At 50.0% G+C, this 17,168-nt stretch overlaps 1 protein-coding gene across 1 annotated transcript in view; it reads right to left on the bottom strand.

Annotated features, from left to right (window-relative positions):
- Positions 1-1,510: 1,510 nt before the first annotated feature.
- Positions 1,511-17,168, bottom strand: part of LOC119957679 (integrin alpha-D-like) — a 61,184-nt gene continuing 45,526 nt past the window's right edge. Inside the window, exons 5-6 of the mRNA XM_038785754.1 lie at positions 15,069-15,209; positions 1,511-1,879 (exon numbers count right to left, since the gene is read on the bottom strand). Coding sequence (XP_038641682.1) covers positions 1,511-1,879; positions 15,069-15,209 — 510 coding nt within the window. The remainder of the gene's footprint in view (positions 1,880-15,068; positions 15,210-17,168) is intronic.

Here is a 17,168-nt window from a genome sequence, read left to right as displayed (position 1 = left end):
CGTGCCGTGAAGGCCGGCGTGAAACTGGCCGTGTTTCACGCCAGCCTCGGAGCTCCGTCCCGGGACCCGATTCTCCCTCCCTGGGCGGGGCTAGTATAGGGGCCCGGGGAATCACGGCGACGCGGAGTTAGCGAACGTCGCTATGTCCGCGCGCCAAGAGTCACGACGGCTGACGTGCACGATGACGTCAGCCGCGCATGCGCGGGTTGAATGGCTCCAACCCGCGCATGCGCAGATGATGTCATCACGCAGACGCGTCAAACCCGCGCATGCGCGGGCCGTCATGCCCCTCAGCTGCCCCGCGGACTGATACTGCGGGGTGGCGGAAGAACAAATAGTGCGCGGGTATCGGACCCGCTGCCCGCGATCGGTGCCCACCGATCGCAGGCCCATGCCACCCTTGGCACGGCCGTGGTGCGGCCGTGCCAATCGGTGCCATGGTTGTCCGGGACGGGCACTTTGCGGCCGTTTTCACGAACGCTGAAAGCAGGTGTGATCGCGGCCGTGAAAACGGCCATAAACTCCGCGGCATTCGGTCCATCGGCCTGCGGAGAATCGCTGTTCGCCGTAAAAAACGGCGAGCCGCGATTCGTGTCGGTGGGCTGCCGGAGGGGGGGAGAATAGCGGGAGGCCGTGAAAATTGTCGGGAAGGCCCATCCGCTATTCTCCGACCCATCGTGGGCAGCGGAGAATCGCGCCCAAATGGTTTGTTGGTCTTCATTTCAAGAGGATTGGAGCCCAGGAGGAAGGGTGTCTTACTGCAACTGTGGGTGACACGGTAGCACAGTGGTTAGCACTGTTGCTTCACAGCGCCAGGGTCCCAGGTTCGATTCCCCGCTGGGTCACTGCCTGTGTGAAGTCTGCACGTTCTCCCCGTATGTGCGTGGGTTTCCTCCGGGTGCTCCGGTTTCCTCCCACAAGACCCGAAAGACGTGCTGTTAGGTGATTTGGACATTCTGAATTCTCCCTCGGTGTACCCAAACAGGCGCCGGAATGTGGAGACTAGGGGCTTTTCGCAGTAACTTGATTGCAGTGTCAATGTCAGCCTACTTGTGACAATATTATTATTAATATTATTAGCTGTACAGGGCTTGAAGAAAGAACACCTGGAGTATTGTGTCCAGATTTGGTGTCCTTCTCTCAGAAAGAATACAGTTACCACAGAGGACTGTCGTGTGAGGAGCGTTTTGGGTCGACTGGGCCTGGATTCACTGGAGTTTAGAAGAATGAGGGGGGATCTGATTGAAACATCTGAAATTCTGAATGGGCAGTCAGACTGGAGACAGGGGTAGGTTTCCCTCTGGCTGGAGGGCCAAGAACGAGGGGTCACAGTCTCAGGAATGGCCATTTCCGACCGTGATGCAGTGAAGCTGTGAAATTCTCTACCACAGAAAGCCATGCAGACCAAGTCACTGAATATATTTCAGAAGGAAATTGCTGGAAAGTAAAGGCAGCATGGGATACAGGTAGAGAGCTGGAGTATGGTGTTGACATAGAGAATCGGCCATTATCATGTTGAATAGATGAGCTGTTTTGAAGGGCAGAATGGGCTGCTCCTTCTCCGCTTCCATGCTTCTCTGAAAGGGGCTGTAACTATGGGAGACTGGGATTGTTCTAATGAGTGCAAGGCCTGGGAGTTGACCTGTGACCCTGACCGAACTCTCTGCCCTCTGACCTGACTGTATCTGGGATTGATTCCACTCCTCTGGCCGTGGTAAATATAGAGCCGGCCGTGGTGATGGTCCTCCAGCGGTGCTCCGATAGCCACGTCACTCAGGCCATCTCCATTCAGGTCCCGCAGCCCAGCGATGGCACTCCCAAAACGGCCCAGCCCATTGCCTTTGTCACCGCGGAGGGAGTCACGGCAGGAGAAATTACCCTGGAGAGAGGGAGGCAGGAGTGGGGAGGAGAGAGGAGATATTGAGGGAATGAAGGACGGGGTGAATAAAGAGATTGGGAGCACGAGGGAGAGAGGGAGAGGGTGAACAGAGAGAGGGAGAGCACAAGGGAGAGAGGGAGGGAGTGAATAAAGAGAGGGAGAGCACAAGGGAGAGAGGGAGGGGGTGAATAAAGAGAGGGAGAGCACAAGGGAGAGAGGGAGGGGTTGAATAAAGAGAGGGAGAGCAAGGGGGGAGAGAGGGAGGGGGTGAATAGAGAGAGGGAGAGCAAGGGAGAGAGGGAGGGGTGAATAGAGAGAGGGAGAGCACAAGGAGAGAGGGAGCGGGTGAATAGAAGGAGGGAGAGCAAGGGGGGAGAGGGAGGGGGTGAATAGAGAGAGGGAGAGCAAGGGAGAGAGGGAGGGGTGAATAGAGAGAGGGAGAGCACAAGGAGAGAGAGAGCGGGTGAATAGAGGGAGGGAGAGCAAGGGGGAGAGTGGGAGGGGGTGAATAGAGAGAGGGAGAGCAAGGGGGAGAGAGGGAGGGGTGAATAGAGAGAGGGAGAGCAAGGGAGAGAGGGAGGAGGTGAATAGAGAGAGGGAGAGCAAGGGAGAGAGGGAGGGGGTGAATAGAGAGAGGGAGAGCAAGGGAGAGAGGGAGGGGGTGAATAGAGAGAGGGAGCAAAGGGGGAGAGGGATGGGGTGAATAGAGAGAGGGAGCACAAGGGAGAGAGGGAGGGGGTGAATAGAGGGAGCAAAAGGGGAGAGGTTGATATAATGGAGGGGTTGAGGCGAGGGGGAAGCAACGCAGAGAAGAGGAACAAGTAAGTGAGGGACAGCAGAGAGGATGGGACGAGATGGGGCGAAATGAAATGAAGACCAGGAGAGCGAGAGAAAGGGAGAAAAGGAGAGATAAGAGGTGAATAATTTGCACTCCCTTACTCACAGTTACACTCCTGTCATTAACACACACCTCCCTCCAAACCCTCACAATAAATCTCCATTTCTCCACCTTTAACTCTCCCACTCTCTCTCTCCATTCCTTCTTCGTCCTCTTTCCTCCTTATACTCTGCCTACCCTATATCTGCTGCTTCCAATCCCTTACCTCTCCATCCCTTTCACATCCGGAAGCCCAGCCATCGTCAGCTGCTTCATCATAATCATCATAAGGTCAGGAGTGGGGATGTTTGCGGATGACTGCACAATGTTCAGCACCATTCCCGACTCCTCAGATAATGAAGCAGTCCATGTCCAAATGCAGTCAGACCTGGACAATATCCAGGCTCGGGCTGACAAGTGGCAAGTTACATTCACACCTCACAAGTGCCAGGCAATGACCATCTCCTACAAGAGAGGATCTAACGATCTCCCCTTGACATTCAATGGCATTATCATCGCTGAATCCCCCACAATCAACATCCTGGGGGTTACCATTGATCAGAAACAGAACTGGAATCTGCCATATTAATACTGTGGCTGCCAGAGCACAACAAAGGCTAGCAATCCTACCGTGGGTAACCTACCTCCTGACCAACACCCAAAGCCTGTCCACCATCTACAAGGCACAAGTCAGGAATGTGATGGAATACTCTCCACTAGCCTGGATGAGTGCACCTCCAACAACACTCAAGAAGCTCGACACCATCCAGGAGAAAGCAGCCCCGCTTGATGGCTCCTCCTTCCAGAAACATTCAAACCCATCACCACCGACGAACACCGTGGTGTACCATCTACAAGATGCACTGCAGTAACTCACCAAGGTTCCTTCGACAGCAGCTTCAAAACCCAGGACCTCTACCATCTGGAAGGATAAGAGCAGCAGTTCCTGGGAACCCCACGACCTGGAGGTTCCCCTCCAAGTCACTCACCGCCCTGACTTGGAAATATATCACCTTTCCTTCACTGTCGCTGGGGCAACATGCTAGAACTTCCTTCCGAACAGCACAGCGGGTATACCTACACTTTAGATACGGCAGTGGATCAAGAATGCAGCTCACCACTATCTTCTGAAGGGTGAATAGGGATGGGTAATAAATTCTGGCCCAACAATCGACGCCCACATTGCATAAATCACTTTTTAAAAATTCACTCAATCTCACGTCTCCAGGAATGGAAAGGGGTTTGGGTCCATTGGGATTGTTAACAGTGGAAGTCAATGGGAAGGGGTTTGGGTGATTGGGATTGTGCACAAATGGGAGTTGGAAAGGATTTGGGTCCATTGGGGTGGTGTGCAGTGAGAGTAAAGGGAAGGTGTTTGGGTCCATCAGGAATGTGTACAGTGGGAGTGAACGGGAAGGGGTTTGGGTCCATTGGGATTGTGTACAGTGGGAGTGAATGGGAAGGGGTTTGGGTACATTGGGATTGTGTACAGTGGGAGTGAATGGGAAGGGGTTTGGGTCCATAGGAATTGTGTACAGTGGGAGTGAATGTGAGGGGGTTTGAGTGATGGGATTGTGCAGAGTGGGAGTGAATGGGACAGTGTTTGGGTCCATTGGAACTGTGTGCAGTGGGAATGAGTGGGACGGGATTTGAGTCCATTGGGATTGTGGACAGTGGGCGTGAATGGGAAGGGGTTTGGGTCCATTGGGATTGTGTACCTGGGAGTGAATAGGAAGGGGTTTGGCTCCATTAGGATTGTGTACGGTGGGAGTGAATGGGAAGGAGTTTGGGTCCATAGCGATATTGGACAGTGGGAGTGAATAGAAAGCGGATTGCATCCATTGGGACTGTGTACAGTGGGAGTGAGTGGGACGGGATTTGGGTCCATTGGGATTGTGGACAGTGGGTGTGAATGGGAAGGGGTTTGGGTCCATAGCGATATTGGACAGTGGGAGTGAATGGGAAGCGGATTGCATCCATTGGGATTGGGTACAGTGGGAGAGAATGGGAAGTGGTTTGGGTCCATTGGAATTGTGTACAATGGGAGTAAATGGGGAGGGTTTTGGGTCCATTGGAATTGTGTACAATGGGATTGAATGGAAAGGGGTGTGGGACAACTGGGATAGAGGACAGTGGGAGAGAATGGGAAGGGGTATGGGTCCTTTGGAATTGTGTACAGTGGGAGTGAACGGGAAGGGGTTTGGGTCCATTGTTAGTGTGTACAGTGGGAGTGACTGGGAAGGGGTTTGGGTGAGTCGGATTGTGCACAGTGTGAATGAATGGGAAGCAGATTGCGTCCATTGGGATTGTGCACAGTGTGAATGAATGGGAAGCGGATTGCGTCCATTGGGATTGTGCACAGTGTGAATGAATGGGAAGGGGGTTGGGTCCATTGGGATTGTGTACAGTGGGAGCGAATGAGAAGGGGTTTAGATCCATTGGGATTGTGTGCAGTGGGAATGAATAGGAAGGGGCATTGGTGTTTGGGATTGTGTACAGTAGGAGTGAACGGGAAGGGGTTTGGGTCCATTGGAATTGTGTACAGTGGGTGTGAATGGGAAGGGGCTTGGGTGATTTGGATTGTGCACAGTGGGAGTGAATGGGAAGGGGTATGGGGCCATTGGAATTGTGTACAGTAGGAGTGAACGGGAAGCGGATTGCATCCATTGGGATTGTGTACAATGGGAGTGAATGTGAAGGGATTTGGTTCCATTGTGATTGTGGACAGTGGGAGTGAATGGGAAGGGGTTTCGATCCATTGGGATTGTGTACAGTGGGAGTGAATGGGAAGGGGTTTCGATCCATTGGGATTGTGTACAATGGTAGTGTATTGGAAGGGGATTGGGTCCATTGGGATTGTGTACAATGGGAGTGAATGTGAAGGGATTTGGTTCCATTGTGATTGTGGACAGTGGGAGTGAATGGGAAGGGGTTTGGGTCCATTGGGATAGTGTACAGTGGGAGTGAATGGGAAGGGGTTTGGGTCCATTGGGATTGTGCACAGTGGGAGTGAATGGGAAGGGGTTTGGGTCCATTGGGATTGTGCACAGTGGGGGTGAACGTGAAGGAGTTTGGGTCCATTGGGATAGTGTCGAGTGGGAGTGAATGGGAAAGAGTTTGAGTCCATTGGGATAGTGTAGAGTGGGAGTGAATGGGAAGGTGTTTTGGGTCCATTGGGATTTGTGGACTGTGAGAGTTAGTGGGAAGGGGTTTGGGTCCATTGGGATTGTGGACAATGGGGGTGAACGTGAAGGGGTTTGGGTCCATTTGGATTGTGTACAGTGGGAGTCTATGGGAAGGGGGTTGTGACCATTTGGATTGTGTACAGTGGGAGTGAACGGGATTGAGCTTGTGTCCATTTGGATTGTGTACAGTGGGAGTGAACGGGATTGAGTTTGGGTCCATTGGGATTGTGTACAGTGGGAGTGAACGGGATTGAGTTTGGGTCTATTGGAATTGTGTACAGTGGGAGTGAACGGGAAGGGGTTTGGCTCCATTGGGATTATGTACAGTGGGAGTGAATGGAAAGGGGTTTGGGTCCATTGGGATTGTGTACAGTGGGAGTGAATGGGAACATAAGAACATAAGAACATAAGAACTAGGAGCAGGAGTAGGCCATCTGGCCCCTCGAGCCTGCTCCGCCATTCAATTAGATCATGGCTGATCTTTTGTGGACTCAGCTCCACTTTCCGGCCCGAACACCATAACCCTTAATCCCTTTATTCTTCAAAAAACTATCTATCTTTACCTTAAAAACATGTAATGAAGGAGCCTCAACTGCTTCACTGGGCAAGGAATTCCATAGATTCACAACCCTTTGGGTGAAGAAGTTCCTCCTAAACTCAGTTCTAAATCTACTTCCCCTTATTTTGAGGCTATGCCCCCTAGTTCTGCTGTCACCCGCCAGTGGAAACAACCTGCCCACATCTATCCTATCTATTCCCTTCATAATTTTAAATGTTTCTATAAGATCCCCCCTCATCCTTCTAAATTCCAATGAGTACAGTCCCAGTCTACTCAACCTCTCCTCATAATCCAACCCCTTCAGCTCTGGGATTAACCTAGTGAATCTCCTCTGCACACCCTCCAGTGCCAGTACGTCCTTTCTCAAGTAAGGATACCAAAACTGAACACAATACTCCAGGTGTGGCCGCACTAACACCTTATACAATTGCAACATAACCTCCCTAGTCTTAAACTCCACCCCTCTAGCAATGAAGGACAAAATTCCATTTGCCTTCTTAATCACCTGTTGCACTTGTAAACCAACCTTCTGTGACTCATGCACTAGCACACCCAAGTCTCTCTGAACAGCGGCATGCTTTAATATTTTATCGTTTAAATAATAATCCCGTTTGCTGTTATTCCTACCAAAATGGATAACCTCACATTTGTCAACATTGTATTCCATCTGCCAGACCCGAGCCCATTCACTTAACCTATCCAAATCCCTCTGCAGAATTCCAGTATCCTCTGCACTTTTCGCTTTACCACTCATCTTAGTGTCATCTGCAAACTTGGACACATTGCCCTTGGTCCCCAACTCCAAATCATCAATGTAAATTGTGAACAATTGTGGGCCCAACACGGATCCCTGAGGGACACCACTAGCTACTGATTGCCAACCAGAGAAACACCCATTACCCCAACTCTTTGCTTTCTATTAATTAACCAATCCTCTATCCATGCTACTACTTTACCCTTAATGCCATGCATCTTTATCTTATGCAGCAACCTTTTGTGTGGCACCTTGTCAAAGGCTTTCTGGAAATCCAGATATACCACATCCATCGGCTCCCCGTTATCTACTGCACTGGTAATGTCCTCAAAAAATTCCACTAAATTAGTTAGGCATGACCTGCCTTTAACGAACCCATGCTGCGTCTGCCCAATGGGACAATTTCTATCCAGATGCCTCGCAATTTCTTCCTTGATGATAGATTCCAGCATCTTCCCTATTACCGAAGTTAAACTCACTGGCCTATAATTTCCTGCTTTCTGCCTACCTCCTTTTTTAAACAGTGGCGTCACGTTTGGGTCCATTGGGATTGTATGCAGTGGGAGTGATTGGGAAGGGGTTTGGGTCCATTGGGTTTGTTGTGCAGTGAGAGTGAATGGGAAGTGGTTTGGTTCCATTGGGATTGGCTACAGTGGGAGAGAATGTGAAGGGGTTTGGGTCCATTGGGATTGGCTACAGTGGGAGAGAATGTGAAGGGGTTTGGGTCCATTGGGATTGGCTACAGTGGGAGAGAATGTGAAGGGGTTATGCTGCATTCGTATTGTATACAATGGGAATGAATAGGAGGAGGTTTGGTTGATGGTATTGTGTACAGTGGGAATGATTGTGCAGGGGATTGGGTCCATTGCGAATTCGTACAGTGTGAGTGATTAGGAAGGGGTTTCGGTCCATTGCGAATTTGTACAGTGTGAGTGATTAGGCAGGGGTTTGGGTCCATTGGGATTGTGTACAGTGGGGGTGAACGTGAAGGAGTTTGGGGCCATTGGGATAGTGTCGAGTGGGAGTCTACGGGAAGGGGTTTGGGTCCATTGGGATAGTGTAGAGTGGGAGTGAATGGGAAGGTGTTTTGGGTCCATTGGGATTTGTGGACTGTGGGAGTGAATGGGAAGGGGTTTGGGTCCATTGGGATAGTGTACAGTGGGAGTGAATGGGAAGGGGTTTGGGTCCATTGGGATTGTGCACAGTGGGAGTGAATGGGAAGGGGTTTGGGTCCATTGGGATTGTGCACAGTGGGGGTGAACGTGAAGGAGTTTGGGTCCATTGGGATAGTGTAGAGTGGGAGTCTACGGGAAGGAGTTTGGGTCCATTGGGATAGTGTAGAGTGGGAGTGAATGGGAAGGTGTTTTGGGTCCATTGGGATTTGTGGACTGTGGGAGTTAATGGGAAGGGGTTTGGGTCCATTGGGATTGTGGACAATGGGGGTGAACGTGAAGGGGTTTGGGTCCATTTGGATTGTGTACAGTGGGAGTCTATGGGAAGGGGGTTGTGACCATTTGGATTGTGTACAATGGGAGTGAACGGGATTGAGCTTGTGTCCATTTGGATTGTGTACAGTGGGAGTGAACGGGATTGAGTTTGGGTCCATTGGGATTGTGTACAGTGGGAGTGAATGGGATTGAGTTTGGGTCTATTGGAATTGTGTACAGTGGGAGTGAACGGGAAGGGGTTTGGCTCCATTGGGATTATGTACAGTGGGAGTGAATGCAAAGTGGTTTGGGTCCATTCGGATTGTGGACAGTGGGAGTCTACGGGAAAGGGTTTGGGTCCATTGGGATTGTATGCAGTGGGAGTGAATGGGAAGGGGTTTGGGTCCATTGGGATTGTGTACAGTGGGAGTGAATGGGAAGGGATTTGGGTGATTGGGGTAATGTACAGTGGGAAAGAATGGGAAGGGGTTTGGCTGCATTGGGATTGTGTACAGTGGGGATGAATAGGAAGGGGCATCGGTAGTTTGGGGTTGTGTACAGTGGGAGGGAACAGGAAGGGGTTTGGGCCGATTGGGATTGTCCTCAGTAGGAGTGAATGAGAAGGGGTTTAGATCCATTGGGATTGTGTACAGTGGGAATGAATAGGAAGGGGCATCGGTTGTTTGGGAATGTGTACAGTGGGAGTGAATGGGAAGGGATTTGGGCCGATTGGGATTGTGTACAGTGGGAGTGAATGAGAAGGGGTTTAGATCCATTGGGATTGTGTACAGTGGGAATGAATAGGAAGGGGCATCGGTGTTTGGGATTGTGTACAGTAGGAGTGAACGGGAAGGGGTTTGGGCCGATTGGGATTGTGTACAGTGGGAGCGAATGAGAAGGGGTTTAGATCCATTGTGATTGTGTACAGTAGGAGTGAACGGGAAGGGGTTTGGGTCCATTGGGATTGTGTACAGTGGGAGTGAATGGGAAGGGGTTGGATCCATTGGGATTGTGTACAGTGGGAGTGAATGGGAAGGGGTTTGGATTCATTGGGATTGTGTACAATGCGAGTGAACTGGAAGGGGTATGGGTCAATTAGGATTGTGTACAGTGGGAGTGAATGGGAAGGGTTTGGGTCCATTGGGATTGTGTACAGTGCGAGTGAATGGGAAGGGTTTTGTGTCCATTGCGATTGGGTACAATGGAAGAGAATGGGAAGGGATTTGGCTGCATTGAGATTGTGTACAAAGGAGGGGGATGAATGGGACGGGGATTGTGTCCATTGGGATTGTGTACAGTGGGTGTGATAGAGAAGGGGATTGGGTCCTTTGGGATTGTGTAGAGTGTGAGTGAATGGGAATGGTTTAGGTCATTTGGGATTGTGTGCAGTGGGTGTGAATGGGAAGGGGTTTGAGTGAATTTGGATTGTGTACAGTGGGAGTGCACAGGAAGGGGTTTGGGTCCATTGGGATTGTGTAAAGTGGGAGTGAATGGGAAGGGGGTTATGTCCATTGGGATTGGGCACAGTGGGAGTGAATGAGAAGGGGTTTGGGTCCATTTGGATTGCGTGCAGTGGGAGTGAATTGGAAGGTGTTTGGATCCATTGGGATTATGTACAGTGGAAATGAACGGGAAGGGGTATTGATGATTGGGATTGTGTGGAGTGGGAGTGAATCGGAAGGGTTCTGGGTCCATTGGGATTGTGTACAGTGGGAGTGAATGGGAAGGGGTTTGGGTCCATTGGGAATCAGTGGAATGGCAATGTACGGGAAGGTCTTTGGGTCCATTTTGATTCTGTGCAGTGGGAGTGAATGCGAAGGGGTTTGGTTCCATTGGGAATGAGTGGAATGGGAATGCACGGGAAGGTATTTGGGACCATTGGGATTGTGTACAGTGGGAGTGAATGGGATGTTGTGTGGGTCAATTGGGATTGCAGATAATGGGAGTCAATGGGAAGGGGTGTGGGTCCATTGTGATTGTTTACAATGGGAGTGAATGGCAAGGGGTGTGTGTCCATTGGGATTGTGTAAAGTGGGAGTGAATGGGAAGGGGATTATGTCCATTGGGATTGGGCACAGTGGGAGTGAACGGGAAGGGGGTTGTGTCCATTGTGATTGTGTAGAGTGGGAGTGAATTGGAAGGGTTTGGGTCCATTGGGAATCAGTGTAATGGGAATGTGCGGGAAGGGGTTGGGTTCCATTGGGATTGTGTACAGTGGGGGTGAATGGAAGGGGTTTGGGGCCATTGGGATTGCATGCAGTGGGAGTGAATGGGAAAGGGTTTGGATCCATCAGGATTGTGTACAGTGGAAATGAACGGGAAGGGGTATCGATGATTGGGATTATGTGGAGTGGGAGTGAATCGGAAGGGTTTTGGGTCCATTGGGATTGTGTAGAGTGGGAATGTACGGTAAGGGGTTTGGTTCCATTGGGATTGTGTACAGTGGGAGTGAATCGGAAGGGTTTTGGGTCCATTGGGATTGTGTAGAGTGGGAATGTACAGTAAGGGGTTTGGTTCCATTGGTATTGTGTACAGTGGGAGTGAACGGGAAGGGGTTTCGGTCCATTGGGATTGTGTACAATGGGAATGTACGGGAAGGGGTTTGGTTCCATTGGTATTGTGTACAGTGGGAGTGAACGGGAAGGGGTTTGGGTCCATTGGGATTGTGTACAGTGGGAGTGAATGCGAAGGGGCTTGGGTCCATTCAGATTATGTACAGTGGGAGTCTACGGGAAGGGGTTTGGGTCCATTGGGATTGTATGCACTGGGAGTGAACGAAAAGGGGTTTGGTTCCATTGGGATTGTGTACAGTGGGAGTGAACGGAAAGGGGTTTGGGTCCATTGGGATTGTGTACAGTGGGAGTGAATGGGATGTTGTGTGGGTCAATTGGGATTGAAGATAATGGGTGTCAATGGGAAGGGGTGTGGGTCCATTGTGATTGTTTACAATGGCAGTGAATGGCAAGGGGTGTGTGTCCATTGGGATTGTGTAAAGTGGGAGTGAATGGGAAGGGGATTATGTCCATTGGGATTGGGCACAGTGGGAGTGAACGGGAAGGGGGTTGTGTCCATTGTGATTGTGTAGAGTGGGAGTGAATTGGAAGGGTTTGGGTCCATTGGGAATCAGTGTAATGGGAATGTACGGGAAGGGGTTTGGTTCCATTGGGATTGTGTACAGTGGGAGTGAATGGAAGGGGTTTGGGGCCATTGGGATTGCATGCAGTGGGAGTGAATGGGAAGGGGTTTGGATCCATCAGGATTGTGTACAGTGGAAATGAACGGGAAGGGGTATCGATGATTGGGATTATGTGGAGTGGGAGTGAATCGGAAGGGTTTTGGGTCCATTGGGATTGTGTAGAGTGGGAATGTACGGTAAGGGGTTTGGTTCCATTTGGATTGTGTACAGTGGGAATGAATTGGAAGGGGCATTGGTGTTTGGGATTGTGTACAGTGGGAGTGAACGGGAAGGGATTTGGGTCCATTGGGATTGTGTACAGTGGGAGTGAACGGGAAGGGGTTTGGGTCCATTGGGAATCAGTGTAATGGGAATGTGCGGGAAGGGGTTGGGTTCCATTGGGATTGTGTACAGTGGGGGTGAATGGAAGGGGTTTGGGGCCATTGGGATTGCATGCAGTGGGAGTGAATGGGAAAGGGTTTGGATCCATCAGGATTGTGTACAGTGGAAATGAACGGGAAGGGGTATCGATGATTGGGATTATGTGGAGTGGGAGTGAATCGGAAGGGTTTTGGGTCCATTGGGATTGTGTAGAGTGGGATGTACGGTAAGGGGTTTGGTTCCATTGGGATTGTGTACAGTGGGAGTGAATCGGAAGGGTTTTGGGTCCATTGGGATTGTGTAGAGTGGGAATGTACAGTAAGGGGTTTGGTTCCATTGGTATTGTGTACAGTGGGAGTGAACGGGAAGGGGTTTCGGTCCATTGGGATTGTGTACAATGGGAATGTACGGGAAGGGGTTTGGTTCCATTGGTATTGTGTACAGTGGGAGTGACGGGAAGGGGTTTGGGTCCATTGGGATTGTGTACAGTGGGAGTGAATGCGAAGGGGCTTGGGTCCATTCAGATTATGTACAGTGGGAGTCTACGGGAAGGGGTTTGGGTCCATTGGGATTGTATGCACTGGGAGTGAACGAAAAGGGGTTTGGTTCCATTGGGATTGTGTACAGTGGGAGTGAACGGAAAGGGGTTTGGGTCCATTGGGATTGTGTACAGTGGGAGTGAATGGGATGTTGTGTGGGTCAATTGGGATTGAAGATAATGGGTGTCAATGGGAAGGGGTGTGGGTCCATTGTGATTGTTTACAATGGCAGTGAATGGCAAGGGGTGTGTGTCCATTGGGATTGTGTAAAGTGGGAGTGAATGGGAAGGGGATTATGTCCATTGGGATTGGGCACAGTGGGAGTGAACGGGAAGGGGGTTGTGTCCATTGTGATTGTGTAGAGTGGGAGTGAATTGGAAGGGTTTGGGTCCATTGGGAATCAGTGTAATGGGAATGTACGGGAAGGGGTTTGGTTCCATTGGGATTGTGTACAGTGGGAGTGAATGGAAGGGGTTTGGGGCCATTGGGATTGCATGCAGTGGGAGTGAATGGGAAGGGGTTTGGATCCATCAGGATTGTGTACAGTGGAAATGAACGGGAAGGGGTATCGATGATTGGGATTATGTGGAGTGGGAGTGAATCGGAAGGGTTTTGGGTCCATTGGGATTGTGTAGAGTGGGAATGTACGGTAAGGGGTTTGGTTCCATTTGGATTGTGTACAGTGGGAATGAATTGGAAGGGGCATTGGTGTTTGGGATTGTGTACAGTGGGAGTGAACGGGAAGGGATTTGGGTCCATTGGGATTGTGTACAGTGGGAGTGAACGGGAAGGGGTTTGGGTCCATTGGGAATCAGTGTAATGGGAATGTACGGGAAGGGGTTTGGTTCCATTGGGATTGTGTACAGTGGGAGTGAATGGAAGGGGTTTGGGGCCATTGGGATTGCATGCAGTGGGAGTGAATGGGAAGGGGTTTGGATACATCAGGATTGTGTACAGTGGAAATGAACGGGAAGGGGTATCGATGATTGGGATTATGTGGAGTGGGAGTGAATCGGAAGGGTTTTGGGTCCATTGGGATTGTGAAGAGTGGGAATGTACGGTAAGGGGTTTGGTTCCATTGGGATTGTGTACAGTGGGAATGAATTGGAAGGGGCATTGGTGTTTGGGATTGTGTACAGTGGGAGTGAACGGGAAGGGGTGTGGGTCTATTGGGATTGTGTACAGTGGGAGTGAATGCGAAGGGGTTTGGGTCCATTGGGATTGTGTACAGTGGGAGTGAATGGAAAGGGGTTTGGGTCCATTGGGATTGTGGACAGTGGGAGTCTACGGGAAGGGGTTTGGGTCCATTGGGATTGTATGCAGTGGGAGTGAACGGAAAGGGGTTTGGTTCCATTGGGATTGTGTACAGTGGGAGTGAATGGGAAGGGGTTTGGGTCTATTGGGATTGTGTACAGTGGGAGCGAATGCGAAGGGGTTTGGGTCCATTGGGATTGTGTACAGTGGGAGTGAATGGAAAGGGGTTTGGGTCCATTGGGATTGTGGACAGTGGGAGTCCACGGGGAGGGGTTTGGGTCCATTGGGATTGTATGCAGTGGGAGTGAACGGAAAGGGGTTTGGGTCCATTGGGATTGTGGACAGTGGGAGTCCACGGGAAGGGGTTTGGGTCCATTGGGATTGTATGCAGTGGGAGTGAACGGAAAGGGGTTTGGTTCCATTGGGATTGTGTACAGTGGGAGTGAACGGAAAGGGGTTTGGGTCCATTGGGATTGTGTACAGTGGGAGTGAACGGGATGGGGTTTGGCTCCATTGGGATTGTGTACAGTGGGAATGAACGGGAAGGTTTGGGTCGATTGGGATTGTGTACAGTGGGAGGGAATGGGAAGGGGTTTGGTCCATTGGGATATTTTACAGTGGGAGTTAATAGGACGGGGTTTGGATCCATTGGGAATGTGTGCAGTGGGAGTGAACGGGATGGGCTTTAGGTGCATTGGGTGTGTGCACAGTGGGAGTGAACGGTAAGAGGATTGGGTCCATTGGGATTATGCACAGTGGGAGTGAACGGGAAGAGGATTGGGTCCATTGGCATTATGTACAGTGGGAGTGAACGGAAAGAGGATTGGGTCCATTGGGATTGCGTACAGTGGGTGTGAATGGGAAGGGGTTTGGGTTCATTGGGATTGTTCACTGTGGGTGTGAACGGGAAAGGGATTTGGTCCATTGGGATTGTGTACAGTGGGAGTGAATGGGAAGGGGGATGGACTTTTGGAGTGCATGGGGTGTGTTTCTTCTCCATCAGTAATTTGTGGGAGAGAATGGGATGTTGTTTCTTACCTTGGGAGACATTGTGCAGATGATAACTATTCCACCAAACATGTGATCTCGATAGAGTGGGGCTCCGATCAGAAGCAAATCTGTGTTACCATCTCCAGTCACATCGAGCGTACAGATTTCAGAACCAAAGTTTGAGCCAATCTGGAACATAATTCGAAATCAGAATTATAGGTCAGTCACTGACATCGCCAGAGGTCAGAGCCAGAGGTTAGCTATTATATAAATACAGCATCTAAATTTGGAGCGGGCGAGAGCCATTCAACCCATCTGGCTTTTTCCACTACTGTATAAGATCACAGCTGATGTAATTTTGATATCACCTCCCAGTTGTCAAGGAAACATTCCCTGAACTGCCTGCTAGGTAATTATAGAATTTCTTAAATGAGGAGGACGGAACTGTGGACATTATTGTCAATGTTACCAAGAGTAACATCCCAACTTTAATATCCAATTCCCCTTGCACCGAACCTCAGTCCATTTGCCTCCCAAATCACTTCCCAGGCAGTGTTCCCACCCTCCGGATTCGTCTGCCAGGACATGCAGATTCTGCTCCACCTCAGAATCTTCAATCTTTCTCCATTTAACTTCAATTATGTGATGTATTTCATTCTACCTGCCCATGTGAACAGCTTCACCTTCTCCCACCTTTTATTCCATCTGACTATTTTCCTGAGTGCCATGGCGACTGAGTGAGTAACGCATTCGCTTCACGGGGGATAGAGGTGTTTAAGGAAACATTTTTGCAACTGGTAAAGTATGTAGTTGTTCATTAGATTTATCAGTACACATCTGGTTTATCAATAATTGTTCATTTTACTTAGTTAAGTCAAGTAAACAAAATAAAATAAAGTAAAGACACGTGAAGTGAAGATGAGGCATGTCAGCAGCTGAGCTGCGTGGAATGACTTTCCTGTCGGATGTGGGAAGCTGTGGACAGTACCAGTGGCCTCGATGAGCACAGGAGCAGGAAATGCTGCCCATTGCAGAACCTTGAGCTGCTGGTTTTCCGAGCTGGAGTGCCTGCTGGAGTCACTATGGCGCATCCGGGAGGCTGAGAGATATGTTGACACCACATTCGGAGAGATGTTCACATCGCAGTTGATGAGCTTGGAGGCAGAAAGATAATGGGCGAGTGCCAGGCTGTTCAAGACAACTCGGCAGGTAGTGCAGGAGACACTGGGGTCCCGCGCACCAATCAGAATTGCGTTTTGGACAGCTCGGAAGAGTGTGATCGGAGCCATGCTTGTGGCACCAGAAAAGGAGGAAGACGAGCAGTCACGGAATTGATTAGTTGGAGGAACAGAAAGGCGTTTGTGTAGTCGGAGAGATGAATGGGATGTGGACAATTAGTGAGTGACTCTGAAAGGCAGAAGCAGCACAGGTTAAAATGTGAACCACACTGGAATTGACAGGTTAAAGGGTAAAGATGGAAATGTAATGAGGATAATACATACAGCCAATGAGCTGAGGGCACGCACAGGCACATGACAAAAAATCATAGAATTTACAGAGTTCTGGGCCAGGGTTTACAGATAGAACATAGACGTGTACAGCACAGTACAGGCCTTTCGGCCCTCGATGTTGTGCCGAACTAATCTGAAACTATAATCAAATCAACCTACTCCCAATCATTCTAGTGCACTCCATATGCCTATCCAGTAACCGCTTGAAAATTCTTGAAGTGTCCGACTCCACTACCATAGCTGGGAGTGCGTTCCACGCCCCAACCACTCTCTGAGTAAAGAACCTACCTCTGATATCCCTCCTATATCTCCCACCATGAACCTTATAGTTATGCCCCCTTGTAACAGCTACATCCACCCGAGGAAAAAGTCGTTGAACGTCCACTCTATCTATCCCTCTCATCACCTTATACACCTCAATTAAGTCACCTCTCATCCTCCTTTGCTCCCTCAACCTTTCCTCATAAGACCTACCCTCCAATCCAGGCAGCATCCTGGTAAATCTCCTTTGCACCCTTTCCAATCCTTCCTATAGTGAGGCGACCAGAACTGCACATAATACTCCAAATGTGCTTGAACCAAGGTCTTCCACAGTTGCAGGATAACCTCACGGCTCTTAAATTCAATCCCCTTGTTA

The sequence above is a fragment of the Scyliorhinus canicula genome, chromosome 27 (genome assembly GCF_902713615.1).
Source record: "Scyliorhinus canicula chromosome 27, sScyCan1.1, whole genome shotgun sequence".
Classification (NCBI taxonomy): Eukaryota; Metazoa; Chordata; class Chondrichthyes; order Carcharhiniformes; family Scyliorhinidae; genus Scyliorhinus; species Scyliorhinus canicula.
Note: the sequence above shows the minus strand (reverse complement) of the source record. Positions and strands in the feature narration are given on the sequence as shown.